Here is a 23560-nt window from a genome sequence, read left to right as displayed (position 1 = left end):
GAAGAGTCAGGAATGCGTGGGAAAGTGGCTGCATTTCTGGGCTCTCAATAATAGTCTATAGACTAAATATGCAAACCAAGATGGCATGGATGGTGGTTGGAACACTGGACAGAGAGCGGGTTTGGCTCTGAAAATCAAGTAGTAGAGGAATCCAACTTACTGCCCTGGGGCATGAAGAGTGAGGAAGGAAGAAAGAGATGAGAAAGAACAGCTAACAAGGGAGTGCAAGGGGTGGGGCGGGACAGGCTGAAGCCTGGGTGGCACCTCACTTTGGTTCTAATTCAACACAGGAGGAAATGGAAACTACAAAGCTCTGTTTATAGCTGTGCTCTGGCCTGATCTGTCCAACCTGCAACTCAGCTCAGAGGAACATATGACCACAGAGCTTATTTCCATTGCAAATGTCTAAGGTTGTATTAGAGTCTTATCCTCAGATGACATAAAATGAGAAGCTGTAGGGCCCAGTGTGATGTGGCACCAGGGACAATCCCAGGGGGCTGTCTAGTCATTTTAAGTCAACACTGCCAGATTAAGCAACTAGGATGAATAAACCTGAGACTAAAGAAGATATAAAACTTTATGATATTATTCCATAAAATGGCCAAGGCATAATCTGAGGCTGGATTATTTTCTAAGCAATGTGGGCCCAACTATGATCAATAAAAGACAAATAGGATGTTTTCATTTTTTGCTCTTTTTTTGCTACCAGATTACCCCAGCTGTGTAGCTATGAACCCACAGCTGCCAAGACCTCCAGGAGCACACCTTCTTGAGGATCTTGCACAAGCAGTGGGTGGCCAAGAGTTACTGAAGCAGGAAAAGAAGAAACTTCTCTATGCAGAGGGAGGAAATGATAGAAAACTCCACTGGGGCTCAGAGGTTACCCTGGAGGTTCAGATGGGGTTATAGGACTGCATGAGGTCCAGACCATTTCCTCTTCCTCAGGGTGTTCGAAGTCCCAATTGCATCACCCTGGCTTGCCCCAGTTCCTTTAAGAAAGGTTAGCTGCCAGGCCCTTGATATGCAAATCATACAATTTCACTGCTGATAAATGGTTCTACAGAGGGATGACTAACACTGTCTTGCCCAGCTGGCAGTTTATCTTGTGCTTCCTGCTAGCTCCAGTTTACGCCCTGGTTTATGGTTCCCAAATCCTCCACAAAGGTGTGAAAAATAGAACTGGCCTTAATAGAAGAAACTCATTAAGTTGGGCTAAAAGTAGGGACTCTGGGGATGAACTGCCTGGTTCCAATCCTGGCCCGACTGCTCTAGTTGTGACTTTGAACAATTTACTGAATCTCTGTACCTCAGTTTCCCCATCTGTACAATGAAGCTAAGAGTACCCACCTCATGGGGTTATTAAATAAATACATTCAAAGTAGTTAGAAGAGACTTCACATATAATGAACATGTGATAAATATTAGTTGTTGTTATTAAGTGAAAACACCTTTTGCAGTCAAAGGCTGATCCACATCTCAAAGCAAATGCTATGAGGTTATTTCCTTTTGACAGTCAAAAGCAGAGGTCTAATTTAGTTATGTCAGAGCAGGATAACTTGAGAGAGCTGAGACAAAAAGGGTGTGAGGATGAGGATGGTTGGGGAGGAGAGTAGGATGGTAAGAATTGGGGATGTCTCAAGAGTATGGATCCAAGAGGCAAGATGGTCCTAAGAAAGGGAGTGAAAGGTCATGATGTGACCTCATCTTGACCTCCATGCTGCCCATTGAGCTCAGAGAACTCAGCAGTGCTTGTAGACTCACTATCTGCTGACTGAACAGCTTGCTGCTCACTCAGGAAGTGAGGGCATGGCAGCCTTGTGATCCCTCAGAAGGGGAGAGGAGGTTTAGGAGAACTGATAAAAGATGTGATGCAGAACTTTGACAAGGCATAGGAGTCTCTTAGCTTTCAGTAAATATTCTGTACATTCTTTCTCCTTGCATGCAAAAGAGGGATGAGAAGAAGTACCAGGAATCCCATCATAGTAAAATCATTAGTTATTAGACAATGTGTCTGACAGGTCTGGAATGATCTCCCAAAGAACGGACTTAAACAGGGCACCCAGGCAGCAGGCTTAGGATAGACTGTAAGGAGGGAAGCTGCTGAGTGATTGCACAAATTTACCAAAGAGAACACTTTGGGTCCTTCGCATGGCTACTATGAATTTTGTGAATGACACAGGAGGCATGCTTTATTCTCCAGTTCTTTACCAAGTACCAGTAAACCACACCAAGAAGCTAATCAACTCCATGGAGCAGAAGGCCCAGAGCTACAAAGCAGTTACAAAGGTTGAACATCCTCAAAGTCAGAATAATCCTTCTCGTTCATAGAAGTCTGTTGGATTGAACTTTGAAGATTTATACTCTAGACCTGGATCCACTCCATACTGTCTGACATTTCTGGGAAACCAACTAACCCAACCACTCTGAGTCTCTCTTTTCTTTTCATTTATAAAATGCACCATAGTTCACACCGTCAATAGTGGAAACAGAGATGGAATAACCTGCATACCTCATGGAGACAGGGAGAATCCTAGTTACTCTAGCCATTCAAAAGTAATTTTTCTCCTTGATAAGAAAAAGAACCTGCAGAGAGACCACCAGTACTAGCCAGCTAAGCCAAAGCTGTTCTATAACTCTCCCATCCCATCTGTAGTTAGAGGGAAGCCATGTACTACCCAAACAAATGTGAGGAGAGGTCATGAAGCAGCAACACCGCCTCATGCCTTTCTACCCTTTCTCCAGCAACCTCAGATGCCACATTTCCCATGTCATAGTTCTAAGGTGTACAAGGGCCATTAAATCTATATTCAACTTTATGTGAATGAGAAATAAATATGTGTCATGTCCAGCTGCTGAGACTTCAAGGGTTAGTCTGTTGTAACCATGCTTAGCAGTTATTACAGAAGTTTTGGTCAGTAAGAGATTATTCTTTTCTAGAATACATAGAAGCTTATATCAAACTCTCCTCTCAGGAATTTTCTTTAAGAGTTCTCTCCATTCCATTCAAAGCTTTTTACTTGATGAAACTGTTTATCTTAGTGGCAAGAGGACAAATCTTTCTAGACAAATTTTTTCCTTTTGCTAAAAAATGTATTTATTTCCAGACAGATAAAATTGTCCAACAGCATACATGGGTACATATTAAAGGTCCAACTTTGTATACAAGATCCATTTCTAATTATTGAAGTGTATATCAAACAAACATCTTTATCTCTGAAAACATAAATAAACTGCTAACATATAAGCCATCAACCTGGTCACTGGTATGAGTGGCATGCAATTTTTCACGGATGAGTCTGGAGCAATATGGGCACAATCAGATTCCACAGGTCAGCAGATGGCAAGCACCTGTAGCTCACTTGACTGAGCTGTCATGGCGGTGACCCTACTGAGAAAAAATGTTATGTGCAGAAAAAGAACTGTGACATTTGCAATGTGGAGAGGCATTTCACAGATCGCAAATACCATTCAGATAGTCATTGATCCAGAATGAATGAAAGTTTCCTGAACACAAATCTGTTGTCGACTAGGTATTGTGATGCCTTCTCACTGGACAGTCAATAAATATCTTTTAAATGAAGGCAAGGAACAGAGAATAAGTGGTAGCTGTTGTCCTGGTGCCCGGCCTCTGTTTTTGTAAGATTGGGCTTTAAGTTGTGAGTTTTATAGATACCACTTTTTGTTTCATCAGAGAAAAATCATCCTATTTGCAAAGCTATGCATTTCCTTAAAAAAGACCTGTAAGTTCTTCATTAGCATTTAAAGACTTCTCCTGGACTGTGTGAGGAGTTCACTGGCTTAAAGAAGTGTGCAGAGTCATCCATAGAAAGTCTTCACTTATCTCTTGAAGTAAAAAAGCCTGTTTGGCTCAGAATTTCTTGGATCTAATTTCTTCTTCATGCCTTCTCTCCTCTTGGCTCTTGTTACTGCCCCAAGCTTGCAATAGCCACGGAAACTCACAGGTTGAACAGGAAACTTCATGAAATCTCCTTTCAGTATCAACTATTTCCAGTACTGTGACTCCCTCTGGACTTGAAATAATTGATCTCTTGAAGTTCCAACCTTCATGGGCTTCTCTTCTTGCTCCTTGAAGGTAAGGTTCTTGTTCTAAGGCAGATGCTAGAGAATTCCCACAAAGGAAATTCCTGGAAAATCTCTTTTCCTTTTTGGTTCTCAGACCATCTCTCTCATCTCATGGTTGCAATTCTGGAGACACATAGGAAAAGTTTCTAAACTCATCTTGGTTAATCATAGGAAGATGTCCCTCATCAATTGGAGTTAAAACTGGCTCTTCCTTTATAAAGTCAGGGTCAAAATTACTGACATCTTCTCGGGATTTCTGTCAAAAAAAAAAAAAAAGGAAACAGATTTTATGCACTTGTGGCTAACTCATCTTATGTGGAACTCAGCCCATTCCAATGAGTTCAGAGAACTGCACTGTAGCTTGTTCAGTAGCATTGTTTACAGTTATGATCATTATGATTAAATAGTGCTTTATAGCAATTCCACTGCATTGTGTGTTATTATGGCATTTGGTAACCACCAATTCACTAATCCCATGAAAATCTTGCTGTGCAGGCTGGCCTTATGCTGGGAGGCTAAGGAATTAATTTGATCACTCAAACCAGCTGGCCTGCTCACCCTCACTCTCCATTGCACTGAGGTGCCACTTCCCAGTGAGGCCCTTGTGCCTAACTGAGTGTTGCAAAGGCTCCTGTTTGTCAACAGAGGCTGAACACATTCACGCTTGCCCCACCTGTTGGATGTACATAGTTCTATATATGTGAAGAGACGATCTCGAAAGACTTCTTGGAAATGCTGAGCTCAGGACACAACCTCCTGTCATTTTACTCACCAGTCAGATGCAGTATGTCTTGCTGGGCCAGCTGTGTGATCAGGACTACAGGGTTCAGCTTCTGGAAGCAAAACTTCCCCGAATCCCAGAGGAGCCTGCAGCGAGGTGCCCACTGAAGGAAACCACTTTAACTCTATGGATCTGGTGTCCAACAGCCTAGCAAGCTGTTGCAGGTTAAGCTTGCTGAATGTTTGTGGATATTCTACACCCTTACAAATGAATGCTGAAGAGGTCCTTCCCACTAGTGTTAGACCTCTCACTTCTCTTACCTGATTCAATGATACTTCTCTATCCACTTTGGGACCACCTTTCCTCCCTGTAACTCTAGAACTCATGATCCTACCTTCCCCCTTCTCTCTCTCTCTTTTTTTAAAAAGAGGTTTTTGCTATAGGGCGTGTGTGCTCACCAGACAGACAGAGAGAGACAGAGAGACAGAAAGACAGAAAGTGAGAAATTGCCCCCCAGGGGGGATGGCCATGCCACAATTCCTTCTCCTCCATTCTCCTCTTGGGATCTTGGGCACGCACGCACACATGCCCGGCATGAGTTTTAAGCCACCGTGTCCGGAAAGCGAACCGCGGTCGACTATGTAGGAGTCCAGTGACATAGCCATTATGCTAACTGCTGGTCCCAGTCCTGTGGCTCTCTTGACCCACAGATGAGCAAGAACTTAGCTTGCAGACCAGAAGCTGGACTACCCTCTGGAATGCCACTCACTCAGCTGCATGATTTGGAGAGACAGTGAAAGGAGGCTAGGCTTGTTTCGGCCTGAGCTCCGTGCCACAGTAGCTATTACAGCCCCAGGCTCTCCAAGCCAATAAGCCAGCGTCCGTGAAGTGAGTAACATTTTGCACTCTCTCTAATTTCTTAGGAGTTTGGAGAAGGCATGAAAGGTGCCCTGATTCAGAAGCATGAGGAAACTGGTTAAGAATAATGACTTTCAGGGCTGGCAGGTGGCATGGTGATTAAGGGCACTGGACTCCCACATGGCTGACTGCAGTTTGGGTCACAGACCTGGCGGCTTTCTCTCTCTCCCTCTCCCTCCCTCCCTCTCTGGTAAGAAAGAAAGAAAGAAAGAAAGGAAGGAAGGAAGGAAGGAAGGAAGGAAGGGAGGGAAGGAAGGAAGACACATAAAATAATTTGTAAAAAAAAAAAAAAGAAAGAAAGAATAATGACTTTCTTAGTTAGCCACACCTTTCTTGGAAACCTGGGAAGTTTGAGATCACTTAGACGCTAGGATATTTTAGCTTAGGTTAGGGGAGGATGGGAAGTGAAAACTCTGTGAGAACATAAACCTGGGCACATGGAGGGACATTACAGATACAAAGAGCCCAACATTCCCCTCGGGGGAGATTGCCTTGTAAGTGTCAGATTTAATTTTCAGTCTGTCATTCCACAAGGGCCATGGCAAATGGAGGTGAAACAGGTGACATATGACATGTGGTCTTTGACACTTACAATTCTGGGTCTGAAAGGTGGCTCCAGTTGGCGATGGTTCAGCTGGGCCCAGTCAATTTCCTTAAAAAAAGGATGTCTCAAGATAGCGTGCTCACCTCCCTGAGTCAGGCTGCCCAAGCGCATAGTGGGGTTCTTGGTCATGAACTAAGAGAGAGAAAGAGGGGAGAGTCAATCATTCATTCGTATACAACAAGTATGTCACAAGACAGCAGGCATCAGCCCTGGCAGAGGAGTCTGTCGGGCTTTCTGGCTGATCTTGCTTAACTAGCTGGATTTTCCATCCTGGACAGTATGAATCATGCCTTAAAGATGCAATTGCTTGTGTGGATTTATGGCCTTCCCCACTTCCATTTCAGACATGGCCCCTGAGAGAAAGCTGAAAGTTCCAGTTTTCTTTTCGGTAAACACCATGTATTTTTCTTTCCTTTTTAAAGAAAAGGAGCTCTTTATAAAATAGTGTTCCTTTCTCCAACATTGCAGTTGTGGACAGCAAGCCTCTTATGAATGGGGCTACTTTTAGGAACAGCTGTGCCATTTTTCTGTGAGACCTGACCAGCTTGCTAGGATTCCCGCTCTCTGACAAGACCACAGAGAGAAAAAGGAGACTCATTATTTTTGAAGATCTGAGTGAAGAAGCAATGAGGGTAAAAACCTTAAAAGTTCTATATTCTGGCTCTAGAAAAAACAAAGGTGGTATCTTTTTTTTTTTTTTTTTTTTTTTTTAAGATTTGCCAGAGGGAGTGTGTACTCACTGAAAAGAAATAGGGAGGGGGGAATGGAAAAGCACTCCCACGGGAATGGTCATACAGCAATCACTTCTCCATTGCACCTCCCTTTCAGGATTCTGGGCACACATGCACACATGCCCAACATCTTTTTCAAGCCACTGGCTGTGAGACTTGAACCACAAGGTGAGCCAGGTGGGATCCAGCTCATGTAACCACTGGGCCATGGGCTGGCCTGGTCACTTTTCTTAATGCAGCAAAGATATCAAAGTTCTAAATGAAAAGCTTTTGCTTTGGGCTACTCCCCTCCCAGCCACCATTCTGAAATACACTTAATGACTATGAATCTGTTGCTACACAGAAAACAAGGGCTGCCACACATTCATGGAATGTGTTCATATAAATCCTCTGAATTTCTATCAGTTAGGAAGTCAGGTGCTGAGTTCCTATCAAGATGTTTAAAACTAAATCTTCTTTCACAAAATGGCCAAGAAAGTGTTCTGATCACTTCCTGACCCAAGATGAGTACAGGATAATTCATTTTTCATGGCCAGAGTACGGTTCTCAATTTCAAAAGTACTTAAGCAAATTTAATTTCCCATTTCAAAGGAAAATTGGCTTGAATAAAAGATTTATTTTTGTATTTATTTAGATCAAGTTATCTATAAGTAGACTTGTGACAACTTCCGGCAGTCCCCAAGCACCCCTTTCCAAGTGTGATCTGTGAGCACAAGACAAGAGTAATGCTGTTTTGATAGAAATTGCTTTGGAGCTGAATTTACAGAGCAAATCAAAAGCACACCTTGTTGAAGGTGCAGACATGAAAAGGTGGTGTTTGGAGGTGGCCACCCTGCCAATGCCAGGTATCCAAAGCTGTAAAGTCTCAGTATAGATTCAAATGAAAATGATGATGGTGCAGGAGGAGGCTTCAAAAGGTTCTAAGCAATCTAATAGGATCTGCCTTGTAAAATGCTTAAAAAGCTTCAAAGAGGAGCTAATAAAAAAAAAAAAGAAAGAAAAAACAACTGATAGGGCTTAATGGCTTCTACTCTCTCTTAGGGACAAGGAACTAAAGGCCACAGGGAGTACTGGCATGGAAGTAGGACCCCAAAGGAAAAGAAGTGCTCCAAGCTACACAGCTCCAATCAGAGCAGTGACCACTTGCAGTGGTAAGTGTGAACTCAGGAAATACACATCTTACAAAGAACTCAGTTCTGTAAGAGCTACGACTGCATATGGCTTGGGCTCTGGGTAACCTGTGCAACGCAGGAAGAAAAAACACTTATGAAAAGAAATGAGTAGATTCTCTTCCTAGGAAAGCCAGTCAGATCAATCCTTGACGCAAGAGCAGTCGCTAGTCTGAGCACTAGTTAACAAAACACAATGCGGCAAAAAGAGAGACAGGAAAGGCAGAACAGACACAGATGGCTTGTGGGAAACTCCCAGGCCTGCCAATGATGTGAGCAGAGGACAACTTGTTCTTCTGGGCAAGAGGAACAGTGCAGGACTCTCTAAGCCAGGGTGCCCAAGAGGCTTTGCCCATTCTTTCCTGCCCCTGGCACGGAATCCAGGCTTCCATGGGACACTGTGGAAAAGGCATTGCTTGAGGACAAGACACCAAACCATGTCTGTCCCTCTTCTCAAAACTGCATCCTAGAATTGGGGAGAGACAAAATAACCCTTTCACTAGCTTGCTACTTTCTCCAGGTGTTCTGGTAAACCTTCTAAATAATCAAGCGGTTTTATTTTTTTAAAATGCCAGAGGGCATGTGCACATGGTAAGGTGGGAACAAGCACCCACTTCTGGGCCTGGTCAGTTTGGTGAGAAGCTGTAATCCTTTTTCCTCTAATTCTCCACCTTGTCAGGATCCTGGGCATGTGCACATACCCAGCAATGTTTTTCAAGCCACTGGGGCTGGGACTTGAACCCTGGCTGGCCATGTGGGATCTGGCTTCCTCTGCACACTGTTAACTGTTGCGCTGTAGGCTGGCCCCTGCCTTCACTTTTAATATCTTGGTTTGAGACCTCTAGATGCAGCCATCCTCCACTTTAAGAAAAATCTTCAACTGGAGCCTGCAGATAGCGTGATGGTTAAGGGTACTGGACTCCCACATGGCCGACCATGGTTTGAGTCCTGGACCTGGCAGCTTGCTTGCTCTCTCTTGCTCTATTCCTCTTGTCAAATTTAAAAAAAAAAAATCTGCAATTCATTTTACAAAGTTTACAGGGTATCTACTGTACACAATGCACTGCACTAGGCTTTCTGGGAATATGCAGCTGGCAGAGACAGTTTTCCTGATCAAGGAACTAATCAAGAGAAGGGGGAAGAGGCAAGGAAACCTTACAGTACACAGCTGGGTGAAATGAAAAGAGAGGAAGACCAAGTCCGTGTGAGCTCCGAAGAGGGCAGAGCAAACAGTACTGGGGCTCGTGGTAAGCAGGCAAGTGACAGCCTCCTGGGTGAGAGTCAAACATGACGAATGCGATTAGTGTAGGCATGAAGAGAGATGACTGTCATGCTCAAGGACACAGCCACCACAAGTATGCAGATACACGTGAGTACCTGGTGTGCTGCTAGAGAGGGCACAGCCTGGTTCTGCTGGCACCCACGGAGGGCTGAAGAACCCTGGGGACAGCCAGTAGGTTCACCAACAGGGTACAAAGAGGGGAGCGACGACGCTGTCCTGTGATTTAGATGACTCTAGCCACAGTGCAATGGATAAATCCCAAACAGACAGGTAAGGACTGGTGGTGGGGGGAACAGTTATGAGCTGAGACAATCGCTGAGAAGACCTGACAAGTTCAGAAACTAGAGTGTTGCTAGTTAATGGAAAAGAAAAGTTGGGAACAAACCCAAGAGGGCTTGTGGAAGGAGAATGGACACACTCCTCCAACTGCCTGGAGCTGTGAGGGAGCAGGATCCTCCTGGGCTGTCTGATGGAGCAGTGACACTGAGTAATGGAAACAGAAGCAAAGGACCAGCCTCGGCTTATCACCTACAGGGAGCGAGCTGCTAGCAGTAGAGCGATAGTGGTATTTGTGACTGGGGAACAAAGAGAGACAAAACAACAAACACTCCTTACAATCTTACAGTCTGCAAGGTCTGGGAGGCTGGGGAGCACCATTTAGCACCTGAGGGGTGTGGGCACTGACAAGGGCATGATGAACTGTGTATGTAGGTCTGGGGCTCAGGAGAGGTTTAGAGACCTAACTCTCAGAGACACTGACATGCAGGTGAGACAGAGTCCACGCAATATTGGAAGGGCAGGCCAGATAGTGGTGAGAGACAGTGCACAGAACTGAGACCGGCCCCAAGGCTCAGACACATTTTATTTGCTCAACAGAGTGGGTTTTGAAATAATTTTAATTATTTGGCAAACGTTTACAAACAAGAAAATGTCATAACACATAAAAGTCAGGCCTTCCACCTTCTCTGGGAAAGTGCTGGAACACTGGGCCAGCACTCCTTCTCCCTAAAATATCCTGGAGTTGAGCAGAGGCTGCCATTTTGAGGGGGCTTAGGATCCCCAGGTAGTCACAAGTTCCCCCACTCCTACAGCTCCACTCCCCGGCTTTCATGGCTCCTGACCCTTGGCATAGAGTGAGAATCAGTCCAGGGTGGCAGTAGGAGCAGCTCATGAAGAAGCCAAAAGAGGAACACTGCGGAATAGAACTCGAACAGGAACTGATTCCAGGGCGGAGGGCTGACGGTGGAGCTAAGGGAGTGGGAGGTTGGGGAGGGAGGCCCATTGCCCTGGTTACCCCCTCCACAGATGTCGAGATGGGGACCTAGGGCAACATGTACCGTTAGCCTGAAATCCTCATGGGCCACGCTGGCCCTGGAGTGTCATTGGAGGCAGGAGGGGCTGGCTGCCCTAGGCTGGCCAGGACTCTCCCTAAACAGCCCCTTTCACGGCTGTCAATGGTGACGGCATAATCCTTCTGCAGAAAACTTCTGCTTTCTTATGTTCCCAGTGGGACCCAAATGCCAAAGAAGTTAACAACAATGCTGTTTTAGAGCAATCACTTTAGACCATGTCTAAAGTCATACTTAAAAATTTGCCTCACCTCAACTGACCTTCTGTCTGACTGTGGTCCAAAGAGAGAAGTCAGCCAAAAAGGAAAATAATGTGACTTCATAAAAGATTCTAGACACACTTACGAAAGGAAGCAGAATGTTTTCTAGGGCCAACAAAAGCACTTTATAAGCTGTAGGGAGTGAATGAGGGGCCCAGAATGGAAAACCCGATTCCACCCAAAAGCAAGTCTCAAACTGGAGGGCAGGAGGAGAGGGAGGGTCGAGACCTCATGGATTCATTTGGTACCCCCTCCTTTTTGTGGCCCTCAGGACAGTGGAGTTGAAGCAAAGGACCCTACAGCAACCAGAGGCATATGCAGCCCTAACAGTGAGAAACTAACTGTTCTTTCCAGACCACAGGGCAGGTCGGACTCCAGGGGAAAGCAATCAGCCATGTTCCCTCCTCAAGGTAGCTCCACAGTCACATGGAAGGGATAAGGTAGGCCAGGCTTGTATAAAAATATCCTGCAAACCAGAGAAGGACAGAGAAAGGAGGTAAGGTCTCCTCTGATACGGAAGACACAGACGTTAACTGGTCAGGCTCTGCAGCTGGATCACCCATGTTGGTATACTACCACCGAAACCTGTGTGACCTCTGACGAATTTCCTAACTTCTCTGGGCCTCAACTATAAAATGGAGGCTTTCTTGTATTCACAAGGTTATGATCAGTAAATGACAAGTTAAATCAAGTGCCTGGCATAAAGGAGGTCCTCAAGAAGTGACAGTATCTGTGAGTATCTTGTTAAGCCACTTGTAGGTCTATCTTGTCCCACCTAAGGGCAGGGGCACGAATGGAAGGCCTCCGACAGACTAAAAGCAGAGGTCAGCTCGACCCCGGAGCTCAGCTGGCTCTCCATGTTACTCTATTTTACTACCAGGAAAGACGGAACAATATCTGTTTTTGCTTTTACCATCCTAGGCCCCAACAGTGCAGTGGCACAAATGGTCTTGGAAGACAAATTTTCTGACAGCACGTCTTTTAGAAGACAATCTTAAAATAGGGAGGTGAATAATACTCAGGTTTCAGTGAGCAACTGTAGCCATGTTAGTAACAGAAGGGGAGACCTGAATGCGGGAAGGTGGGGGACAGAGCACGTCTCTGTCGGTCCAGTGTTGCGTACAGGAGTGATCGCATCTTACAGGCCATGCGACATGTGAGGTGGCTTTGGTTCCAGTTGTTGGATGTTCCAGATGATAGAGTTTAAATTAACTCTGTGTAATTATGAGTCTTGAGAGAGAATCCAAATGTACTTTAAAACTCATTAAAATGTAAGCAGTGGGCTAAAAGTATTTTTTCCCTCTTTCAAAATCTGTCTGACTTCATAGGAAGAGGACTAGTTATATAAATAGAGCAATTAGTCTAATAAGATTTTCTTCCAGGAACCAGAGAACACTGTATTTTCTTCCTAATGGCTGGATTTGGCTGTTGGGCAAACAAAGTGACCTTCTCTTTTCATTCAATTTCAGATCTTAAACAAAGGGTAGGGGCAGTTAGCAGCTAATGTCGCAAGCCAAGGGAAGGAAACCATGCCACAGGACATGCTTGTCAATATTCCAGGGAGGGACCAGCAGTTAGCTTAACGGCTAAGTTGCTGAACTCCCATGTAGTCGACCGTGGTTCAAGTCCTGGACCTGGTGGCCGCGTGTGCGTGCGTGCCCTAGATCCCAAGAGGAGAATGGAGGAGAATGGATTGCGGCATGGCCATCCCCCCTAGGGGGTGATTTCTCGCTTTCTATCTCTCTGTCTCTCTCTGTCTCTCTGATGAGCGCACACGCCCTGTAGCAAAAACCTCTCCAAAAAAAAAAAAAAAAAAAATTCCAGGGAGACGCTCCTACATGGGAAGGCAGGATTTTCTGGCTCTGAAGAGAGTCCTGGGAAGGGAGAGCAGAGAAAGAGCACAGGGCAGAGAGAATGTGTTTGGCAAGCATGGAGGCCACCCTCCCCGAGAGGGTAGAGCCTCACAGCCTCCCTGGGGTTGACACATGATGCTCAGGTGTGCATGCTGCACTCATGTGTCTCTCTTTTGCTCCCGTCACAGGCAGACTCTGACCCAGTTACGGACACCAGTCACCAACCTTCTCCTTTCACGCTCCTTCAAGCTTACTGTAGTGGGGAGGAGCAGATCTGGGGAAGACCCATGTCAACAGCACCCTGCAGCTTGGGGTAGCTATGACAGAGCGGTGGGGCAGGGCATGTGCCTTAGCTGATGGGCAGCACGGGAGGAGAGGGGTCCTGGGCTTAACCCAGGCTTTAAGTCACTTTTCCATAGGCAGACATAGAAACAGACATTTAAATTTAACAGGAGGCTGATAATAATCTCCTGGGGGTAGGATGGGTGTGGCAGGGTGGAAAGGATACATGGCGGCTTTCTGAATAGCTCTGGGGAAATGACTGTAATCTTTACAAGCACAGGTTTTTATACAGATGGGTGCTGCCATGGGATACTGGACGAGACAAGAAAAGGAGAGTTATTCCAGCTTGTTCAAACTGTGTCTGGATGAAATTCACGAGACAGGGCTAGAACTCGTCATCTGCACAGCCATAGCAATGAAAACCCTGACAAGTACCTAGCCTGGTTGGGGATGGGTGCAGCTGCAGGAGTAGAGAAAACAACGGTAGTTTCTGTAAATATCACAGCTTATGAAGAAACAGTCATTACTATTACATATGAATCATATACTCTTGTTTTGCACTAGGCACTAGTGTTTATAATTCATTCTATGGGGACCAGCAGTGGGTGTAATGGTTATGTCACTGGACTCCCATGTAATCAACTGCAGCTTGAGTTCCAGACCTGGCAGCTTAAAACTCACGCCGGGTGCATGTACATGCATGTCCAAAATCCTGAGAGGAGAATGGAGAAGAAGGAACTGTGGTGTGGCCATACCTCTGGGGTTGGGGGGTGATTTCTTGCTTTCTGTCTGTCTGTCTTACTTTCTCTGGCAAGTGCATGTGCCCTATAGCAAAAAATCTCTCAAAAAAAAAAAAAATCCTATGTACTCTTTAAAGCCCTTGTGATTATTATTTCCATTTTACAGATTAAGAGACTGAGAAGCAGATCTATCAATAAGCTGTCCGAGACCACTCAGTTTGGGAGTGGTGGAGCTGGGATTCAAACTCATATCTGTCTGACACTAAAGCCTTTGCTCTTTACCATTATGTTAAATATCTCTTGAGGCTACCAATCTTTTCATTTGGATTCTGAATTAAAGAACTGCCAGTGTGGACAACACTTCGACTGACAGGGTAGGAGGCATCCTGGTGACTTCACTGGAGAACACCCAGCACTGTGGGTGAGGATTTACGGTGTCCCTCTACTGGCCCGTGTGCAGTTCTTTTTTCTCCAGTTCTATGGAAGGAGAAGTGGCTGAAAAGAACACCCAGGGCAGGCCCTAAGAGAAGGAAAAGTAAGAGTCTTGGGAAAAACCCATGGGATCCTTCAGGCTGACCCCCTGCTTTTACTTCAAACAGCTGAGCGTCTTTATGTGGAGAAGATAGCAGGACGTTGGCTCTTAGACCGAAGAGGAATTCAGCAGCTCCAAATGGGAGAATAAGTTCAGGGAGTGGAAGTTAAAGGAACCATACACAAGGATAGCATAAGGAAAATAAAAACAAGCAAACAGGTTTCCTAATACCCCATGCCATTAAGTGACAAGCAGAGCTTTCCTGGCAGAAGCATGAGGGTTTAACTGGAAATGTTCAAAGCTGAACTTAACAGACCTGGTCGGCATCAGGTGGGAGGCGAGATGAAGGTCCTCCACTATCTGTGCAATGTCAAAAGTCTATAATAGTTTCCTTATTTTCTCTTTAGATTGCCATTTAACTCAAAGATGACTGTACCTAAACAATGAAATGAAATAAACCCTGCTTAAGCTGATCTCCCCAAGCCAGTTATTGAAGGAGTGGGCATGCGAGTGTGTGGATCTATTGACAAATACCAATGCCTTAACCAGCAGGTTAATATTGACCTACATCAGCATATTCTGAGCTAGCTCCAGGAACATACTACACGGTGCATGCACTTTGTCTCTTCCTAATGAAGCCTGGTACTCCAAATGTCCTGGAGTGTCCTTGCCCCTGCAGTGGGGCCGGAACAATGCTGGTTGGATCTGCTGGCTGCATTTCCCACCTGACTTGTGCCTGGAATCTAGCAGCCTTTTCATGAGCATATACTCACTTCCTTCCCAGTGCTCTCAACACGCTGCTTTTCCTGTGTTTTATAATCATTATTGCTTCCCTGGAATCTCAAGTCATCTCAGTAGTTTCAGTCCGGTCATGTGACAATGTTGGTTAAAAATAGGTAAAGGACAGAGGCGAGTCTCACAGATAGACGCCCAAGGTCATGCCCTCGTGCCAGTGTCGGTGCTGTTAGCCAATGTGGTTTGTTCCTGGCAAGCCAGTCTGGAACAGCTTGGACTGATGGGGTGAGTCTCTCTGCTCTGCGATAACTTCCAGCGTTAAAAGAAAACGCAGCTATACCTGCTGCTACCTCACATGCCCAAGCGACAGTGACGACCTCTTTCTGGGTGTTATCCCACTGCTGCAGCCACTGAAAAGTGAGTGCTCAAGGAAGCACCTCCAGAGACACATTATATAATGCCCTTTATTTCCTCCAGCTGAAATCCAGGGCAGTACTCCCACCCTTTTTCAATCCTGGATACACATCATCTTTTGTGTACAAACTAAACTAATGATCAACTATTAAACGCTACTGACCTTTTAAAAAAAAGGTTTATTGGGCCTCTCCGGCCCTGTGCCTAGGCTGCGACTGGAGGCGGGTCCTGTGTGGACCTCCCCGGGCCCTGCGCGACCCCCGGCCCCGCGCCAAGGCGGAGGCGGGCACACCCCTCCCCCCCCGCATAATCAGGATAGCCTCAGACTCACTGGGTAGGTGGGATCTGGTATTGAAAAAAAATAAAAGAAAGACAAAAACCTTGGCCCAGTTGCAGCAGTGGACGCACTAAGATACTGTGCTTTGCAGGTTGTGACAGCCTGCCTGCAAGGCCTGAGTCTGATTCCCGTCCCAAACCTAAGGGCCAGGTGTGACAGCCTGAGCCTGCGACCCCAGAGATCTGGGATGTGGAAGCAGGTTTCTGAGCTTCAGGATGGCCTAGAGAACATGGAGAGGCCTTGTCTGAGAACAGCCAGACCAGCAGGGTGACTGGGGCAAGAAGATTGTGACAGAGAACCTGTCTACAACTATAAATAAACATAGATGTTTAAAAATTCGATGGAAAAGAAGGAATTATGTGGCACATAGAAGAAGAGAGAACTCACAGACAGGCCAACTCTTGCCTTAAGACTAGAGCTTGTCTTTTGAGGACAAATAGGTGGTTAGCCTGGTGGGAGTGATTCTAGAGAACAGTGGTCATTCAAGGAACCAAGGGCCTCTTAGACCACTGACTAGTCTACATGGGACATGGGTAGCCATTGCAGGGCTTTGGGCAGGTAGTAACACAACTCGAACTTCTTTGTTAAAAATGCACATTTGATGACTGCAGCGAGCTGTATGGGCACAGCTGGGTACTACTTTATAGTATGTTCATTCTACTCATTGGGGTTTATGCCTAGGGTCAGATTTGGGTACATGTATAGGTATGTGTCAGCTGTGCTAGCTATTGGATATATTTAGACTAATTAAGCTCATTGGCAGAACAAATGAAGGGGGGGCGCGGAAGGCATGGAGGGCAACCATGGATGCCAGGGACAATGGAGGAGGAAGATGGGACATAGCAAAGGGTGGGGGATGGGGAATCAGGGATGGCAAGACAAAGGGCAAGATATGCAAGATGTAAGAATTGGAAAATTATTTGCTGAGAACATGTATGTTGATGTGCTAGATTGAACCAATGCACAGTGTATTTTGGATGGAAAATTCATTTGTGTGTTGTGATGGTGTATAGTGAATTAATTAAAAAAAAAGGTTTATTTTATTTTGTGTTATACATATATATATGTATATAGTGTGTGTGTGTGTGTATGTGTGTGTGTGTGTGTGTGTGTATACAGAGAGAGAGAAAGAAATGAAGAGAGAGGAGCACCCCCAACAGTGTCCTGTCATGTTGTAATCACCCCTTCCCAGCCCTCCAGCTCATCAGGATCTTGGGCAGGTGTGTTTGTAACCAGCTCGTTTTTAAGCTGAACTGGGGAGCTGAACCTGTGGTCAGCCATGTGGCACCCAACACTGTGGTTCAGTTTGCTATTGACTGGTCACTAGGGTGAACCAAACATTTCTAATCTTTGATAGTTGGCAAGGAAAAGTGAAAACCAAAACAAAATAGAGTATACTACTTTTCCTAAGAGTTTTGTTCACTTAAAACCGAAAGGGCCTCTGGCCTATAGGTGTTGGTTAGCAAATCTCCACACAGATAAGGTTTTCAAGCTCATTTTACTACACCTCTGACATCTTTAACCTTCTGGCTGAGATAGAGATGGAGATTAAAGAGACGCGTGGTACTAGTACTCCCTTAAAAACAGAAAGAAAAAAATCCTTCACACTGCTAGCTACAAATACAATTGTAGCATCTCCCTTTTTAGGAAACTTATAATCTAATGATGAGAAAGGAAACTGAGAACAGTAACTTTAATAATTGCATCTGATATAAAACAAGTGTCTAGGAAGATCTGCGTTTTCTGTCTTCTGCCAACCCTAGCCTTACTCTATCTGTGTTGTTCTGTTTTCTGACAGTGTTGAGTAAATGGTTCATTTCTGAAAGGTGTTACCCCTACTAGGAGTTTCTTAAGAGGTTGAGAAACAGCTCCATTTCCTCAAATGGGAACTCCAGTCTTAACAAAGGGCTCTCAGGCAGCATGTTAATCACCCTTCTCATCAAGGATGTTTTAATAACTTTCTTTCAGATTTTTCCCATAACAGCATTTGAAAAACCAGTGCTAATGGTCTGGAGTTAAATCCTCTGTACCACTCTAGCCGCTTTCTTTTAACCTCCTCTTCCTCAGCCTCATCTAGCTGACAACCTTTTGGACACCCCTTTAAGGTTCCCAACCTCTACCAAGAGGGGAGGAAAGAAATGGAGAGGAAAATATTGGATTGTCGGGAAAGTCAGGACACATTTTTGCATAGAAAAATATGTCATGTCTTTCCCAACAAGCTAATAATCAATGTTTTTCAAATCAACTGTGTGGTGATAGGTATGGGACCTACTTAGAGCTAAAAGGGAATCCCAGAATGAATTGTGATCTCCTTCTTTGGAGCACACAGGCAAGCAGGATTTCTGTGGACATTCCATGGATGATGAAGGCTGATAGGCGTGATGACAGATAAGCAAACAAACAAACAAACTCTCTCTCTCTTTCATTTCTACAAGGCTTAGGAACAAAAGCACTAGATAATCTCCTTCTGGGGCCAAGTTTACAATGCCTCCAGAGCTGACAAAGGTGACTCAGGAGAATGCACATAATTCCTTTCAGCACTTGTTTATTAGCCCAGCCACCTGTGTGAGCTCAGAGACAAGATGAGTCAGCACTGAGCCACGTGACTTTTCACAGGTGATGAGTCAGCAAAGGGGTGCAGCCTCTGAGGCAGGGCAATCCACCTCCTAGGCTGGATGGTCTCACTGGGGACCTGCCGGGCCTTTCAGGAGCTGGCTGATGGCAAAACTAGGGGCCCTAAGCAAACTTTTTCTTTTGTGTCATGATTGTCGACATTTTGGGATCATTAAATGTCAGCCTGGTGATCTGGTGAAAACAGAAAATTATTCCTAAACCAAGTAATAAAACAAACAAACAAACAAACAACAATCTCTGAGGTCACAACCTAGAGAGCCTGTATTTATTTACACAGATATGTGTATCTCCGTAGATCTTCCGTGTTAAACATTTAAGGATGTTGCTAGTTTTAATCCTCTACTCTGAGTGTGGGGGAGAGTTGCTTTGGTTCCAGAGCATGAGCATGTAGGTAGCAAATATATTTAAAGCAAAAATGAGAAACACAAAAGGAGAGGAAAAAATATTCTTTCCATTGTACTTTTTGGGGGTACATACAAAGGTTATTTTTAGCTGTAAAGATCACTGGTTAATGATTTGGGTTTTTTTTTTTTTTAAATAGAAGCCCTGAACTAAAGACAGTGCGCTAAGTATTCCTCCACCCACAGTTCTGTGCTCCCAGGAAGTGCTCTCACAAGTCCTTTGTCCTTTATTCATGTCTACACGGACTTTTTGGGCAAAGCATTCAAAAGTCCATAATCTTCGGGGTGGCAGGGGCGGAGAGGGGAGTGGAAAAGGTGATGATGGGAAGGCCCAGTATAGGGAAGCAGTACTGGATCAGGAGTCAGAGGGCACAAGAGCCTGTCCTGGTCACCACTCACTTTCAGAGAAGTGCTAGACAAAGCAAGCCCTCCCTCACCCAGACTTAGGGGGCTCACTGACACCATTACGCCAGGTGAAGCCCTGAGCTTCTGACACCTGTATCTATGATGTATTACAGAAGGGAGTGTCTGAACACGTTCCACAGATACAGAATAATATCTTCCATTTAAAAAGGTAATGGGGAATCCAGGAAGTTTTTCCTTTAGAAGGAAAAATGAAGGCAAAGTATCCAGTTCTAGGAACAGCCCTGACATTTTATATTTTAAAATAAACAAATAGATAAAGATCATCAGCAAATTTCAGGAAGCCAGGTAAAGACAACCCATCACACTGGGACAGAAGTGAGAAGGGGAGGGAAGGGCTAGCTTGGAGATCCTGCTCTTTTGGCCTCTCTGATGGGAAAGTACAGCCGCCCAGGCAGAAAAGGATCTCCCAAGGTCACAAAGGCAGCAGAGTAGGGCGGGGCTCACTGATGAGGACTCTCTTTCTCTGTTCTCTTTTTCACTTGTTAAAAATGCTTCTTTGGAAGTACACTCAGTAACTGCCTTGGGGGTTAAAGAACATTTAAAAATATTTATGCCTTCCATAAGTGAAAGAGAGAGAGGAGAAAGAGAGACAGCTCCCCTAACAGGGTCCTGACTCCCCAGTCTACCCCAGCCTTCAGTCAGCTCTTGGTTATGAGCACACATGTACCCAGTGTACTCAGGCAAGTGTCTAGACTTGAACCAGGATCCTTCCCATTTGGGACTGCCTATAAAGTATGACCTTTTACTCCTGTGCCATCAGGAAAATGAAAAACAACAATTTTTTTTTTTTTTTTTTGGAGAGGTTTTTGCTTTAGGGCGAGTGTGCTTGCCAGAAAAAGACAGAAAGTGAGAAATCACCCCTCCCCCACCCCCGGAAGAATGGCCACACTGCAATCCCTTCTCCATTCTCCTCTCAGGATCTTGGGCATGCATGCACATGTGCCTGGCGTGAGTTTACGCCACTGGATCTGGGACTCGAAATGAGGTCGACTACATGGGAGTCCAGCAACATAGCCGTTAAGCCATCTGCTGGTCCCATGAAGGACACTTCTTGAGAAGGCATGGAAGCTCTCCAGGGATGCTAAAAAAATGAGTGTGCTAAAAAACCACTGGTAAATTTTATCTGTAGCATAAAAGGAATCCGGGTGACCGTGATGTAGACCCCCAGACCAGGATCCTGACAATCTTGCATAGAAGCCTTCCTGGGAGAGCTGATAGTGACTCATATCATTGCTCTCTCTGTATATTTGTATTATAAACCATTTCCTTTTAGTTGTGAAGACTGCACTCACTTTTTGTACACAGGCTAGAACTCTTCATAAACATACGTGCTGAGCTTGTGTATCTATTCAGATGTTGGTTTTTAAATTTTTCATTATGGAAATTTTCAAATATGCACAAATAGAGAAGAGAGTAAAAGGGACCCATATGTATCCATCACTCAGCCGGGACAGCTACTGACACATGCCCAATCTTGTTTCATCTGTTCCTTCTTCTAACTCCTAGAATGTTTTGAAAGAAATCCCAACAATTATTTCTTCTGCAAACACTGCAATCTGTTAGTCCACTCTGTATGCAATAACCCGAGTAGTCTTTTAAACATGAGACAATGATTTCTCACTCAGCATTAGAGACTTGCCCTGGCACTCTAAGTAAAGTCTGTACTCCACACACCTATGCTGGCCTTCGGCCTCCAGCTCCTTCTTCAGCCTCATCTTCCACATGCCCCCTAGTCCCACCTCTTTGTTCATGATACTCTAGTCACCCTGCCACTGCTTTACTCAAATGACATCTCCTTTCTCAAGGCCTTTGCATACTTTTTAAAAAAAAAAGAATTATTTAATTTTATTTATTATTGTTATTTTTTAATTGATGAGAGAGAAAAGAACAGAGAAAGCAAGACACCAGGTTTGAGACTTGAACTACGGCCCATCATGTGGGAATCCAGCATCTTAATCACCATGCCACCTGCTGGACGCAACCATTGCATACTTTTAAGTCTAACTTTTCTTCAGTCTTTACTCTTAGCTTAAATGTCTCCTCCTCTAGATGGCCTCCTTTGATGGCCCAGACTACATTTAATCTACCTGTTACACTTCCAAAGTACCTATGATTTTTTTCTTTTCTTATCAAATTACAACTAGGAAAATAGGAAAGGACTTAAAAACTGTTCATGGATAAAGTAGAATTAGGTTTACAAGTTTATTTTGATGCAAAAACAAAATTGAAATCCATCAATTTTTCCATAATGAGTTTTCCACAAGCTTTTTGAGGACCCCTTATATACAATTATTATATAATTGCTTCTTCTACATCTCTGTCTCCCTCTCCATCCTGACTACCCTGTATATCCCAACAGGGGATCACATCTGCCTTGTGCCTCATTGGATCCCCATCCCCTGGCATAAGAACTGAACAAGCAGACTACATGCGCTCTACTTGTATGCCTCAGTATAAGCCTGTTACATGAAGAAGGGAATCAATAATTATTTGGCTATTGACACCCCACCTGGGTATCTTTGGTTTAGATTGCGAATTCCTAGAAAAACAAATAAACATGTATCTTAGGAATAAAGCTCTAGCATAGCCTCATGTATAATTAGGCACTTAATAATCTTGATGATGTTGCTAAATAGTTCAAAAAGAGGATGAGGATAATGATACCTCTAAGTGTGTTGTGAAATTACTATTCATAACCTAACAATACTAATTGCTTACTCTTATATCATGCAGTCCACTTTGAAAATGCTTTCACGCATACTGCCTTCATTTGAAGTGGGCACTGTAGGTGTTATTGCCACTGCTTTATGGAAGCAAAGACAGTAGCAGATGTAGCATGAGGTCTCGAGACTTCCAGGCTAGTGTCCTTCTAAACCTAAGGTGTGAAATCCCTGCACTCCTCCAGGCCTTCTTTTCCCTGTCTATAAGTGACAGAATCAGACGAAATATTTTTAAAGATTTCCAGCTCTGCAATTCTACGATTATACTCCCAATAATCACCAAGCTCTAGGAAATTAAGGGCAAAGGCAAGTGATTGTAGTTGAACACTTAGCACTTACGTCATTCCTACTGTCTATAGAACTATGTAAGACATTATCTGACGGACTCAACCATTCAATAGTAAGGACATTTGAAGTCACCAAGCTTCCAGAATGCCTGATCATAGATGATCATAAAATTCTAGAGAAAGTTTTTGAGTCTCTGTTGGTAAAGAGAATACATCTGATATTACACAACCAAGTGAAATCTTGTTCAGGATCCTTAAAAATGTCTCGCTTTACCTAACAGGTTCATTCCCCTCTCTTAGGTTATCTGGCCTAGAGTCATCTGTCCCCAATGTAGCCATCACTCCTCAAAAGTGGCTGCAGGCATCAGTTTCTGGGTAAACTACACTGAGTAAACCCTGGCCCATTTGACTGGTAGTAAAACTAGTAGCTATGTTGCAGGTTTAGGTGTTTGCTTAAAACCTGAAGTCATTGCTTCCTAGCTTCCTCACTGAATTCTCTTCTGATACGCCCAGGACCCATCCAACCTTGTATACTCTTCATTTTCTCCCCACAGTCAACATCTCCTCCCACAGGTCACAGGGATATTCTCCAAATCGCTATCCTGAGTTCTAGAACCACGTCATCAACTGCAAAGTAGATAACCATGTTTTGAATGTCTCCCTGATCCATCAAGGTTCACAAGCCCTCAATCATCCTTCACAGCTCCCCATCCTGCACCTGACACCTGGCCAGCACAGAACTAGAACTGCAGTTCTCTGGACACTCATGCTATTTTCTGCCTCGGAGGCTTTGCACAGTTATTTCTTCTGTCCAAAATACTTTCTACCCTTTGTCTACTGAGCCCTTATCTGTTCCCTACCACCCAGTTAAATGCCACTTCTCAGTCATGTCCTTAAGTAACCTTGCCTATGTCCTTGCCCCTAGAAAGAGGAAGTTCTCAAAAGATCATTTCTCCTTGGTGTTATGCTAAGTATTCGTTTACATGTTCTCATTCCCACTAGACCACGAGCAACATAAGAAGGCCATGTCTCTTACCCTTGCATTCCCAGCACTTAGCACAGCCAAGCCAAGGGAGGCTCTG

The 23560-nt window shown here is 44.5% G+C and overlaps 1 protein-coding gene across 1 annotated transcript in view; it reads right to left on the bottom strand.

Moving 5' to 3' along the window:
• Window positions 1-3647: 3647 nt before the first annotated feature.
• Window positions 3648-23560, bottom strand: part of PRKCH (protein kinase C eta) — a 244505-nt gene continuing 224592 nt past the window's right edge. Inside the window, exons 13-14 of the mRNA XM_006161771.3 lie at window positions 6315-6458; window positions 3648-4339 (exon numbers count right to left, since the gene is read on the bottom strand). Coding sequence (XP_006161833.1) covers window positions 4193-4339; window positions 6315-6458 — 291 coding nt within the window. The 3' untranslated portion in view covers window positions 3648-4192. The remainder of the gene's footprint in view (window positions 4340-6314; window positions 6459-23560) is intronic.

Source organism: Tupaia chinensis, unplaced genomic scaffold, assembly GCF_000334495.1.
Source record: "Tupaia chinensis unplaced genomic scaffold, TupChi_1.0 Scaffold138921_1, whole genome shotgun sequence".
NCBI lineage: Eukaryota > Metazoa > Chordata > Mammalia > Scandentia > Tupaiidae > Tupaia > Tupaia belangeri.
The sequence above is the reverse complement of the archived record's forward strand: the minus strand, read 5'-3'. Positions and strand labels throughout refer to the sequence as shown.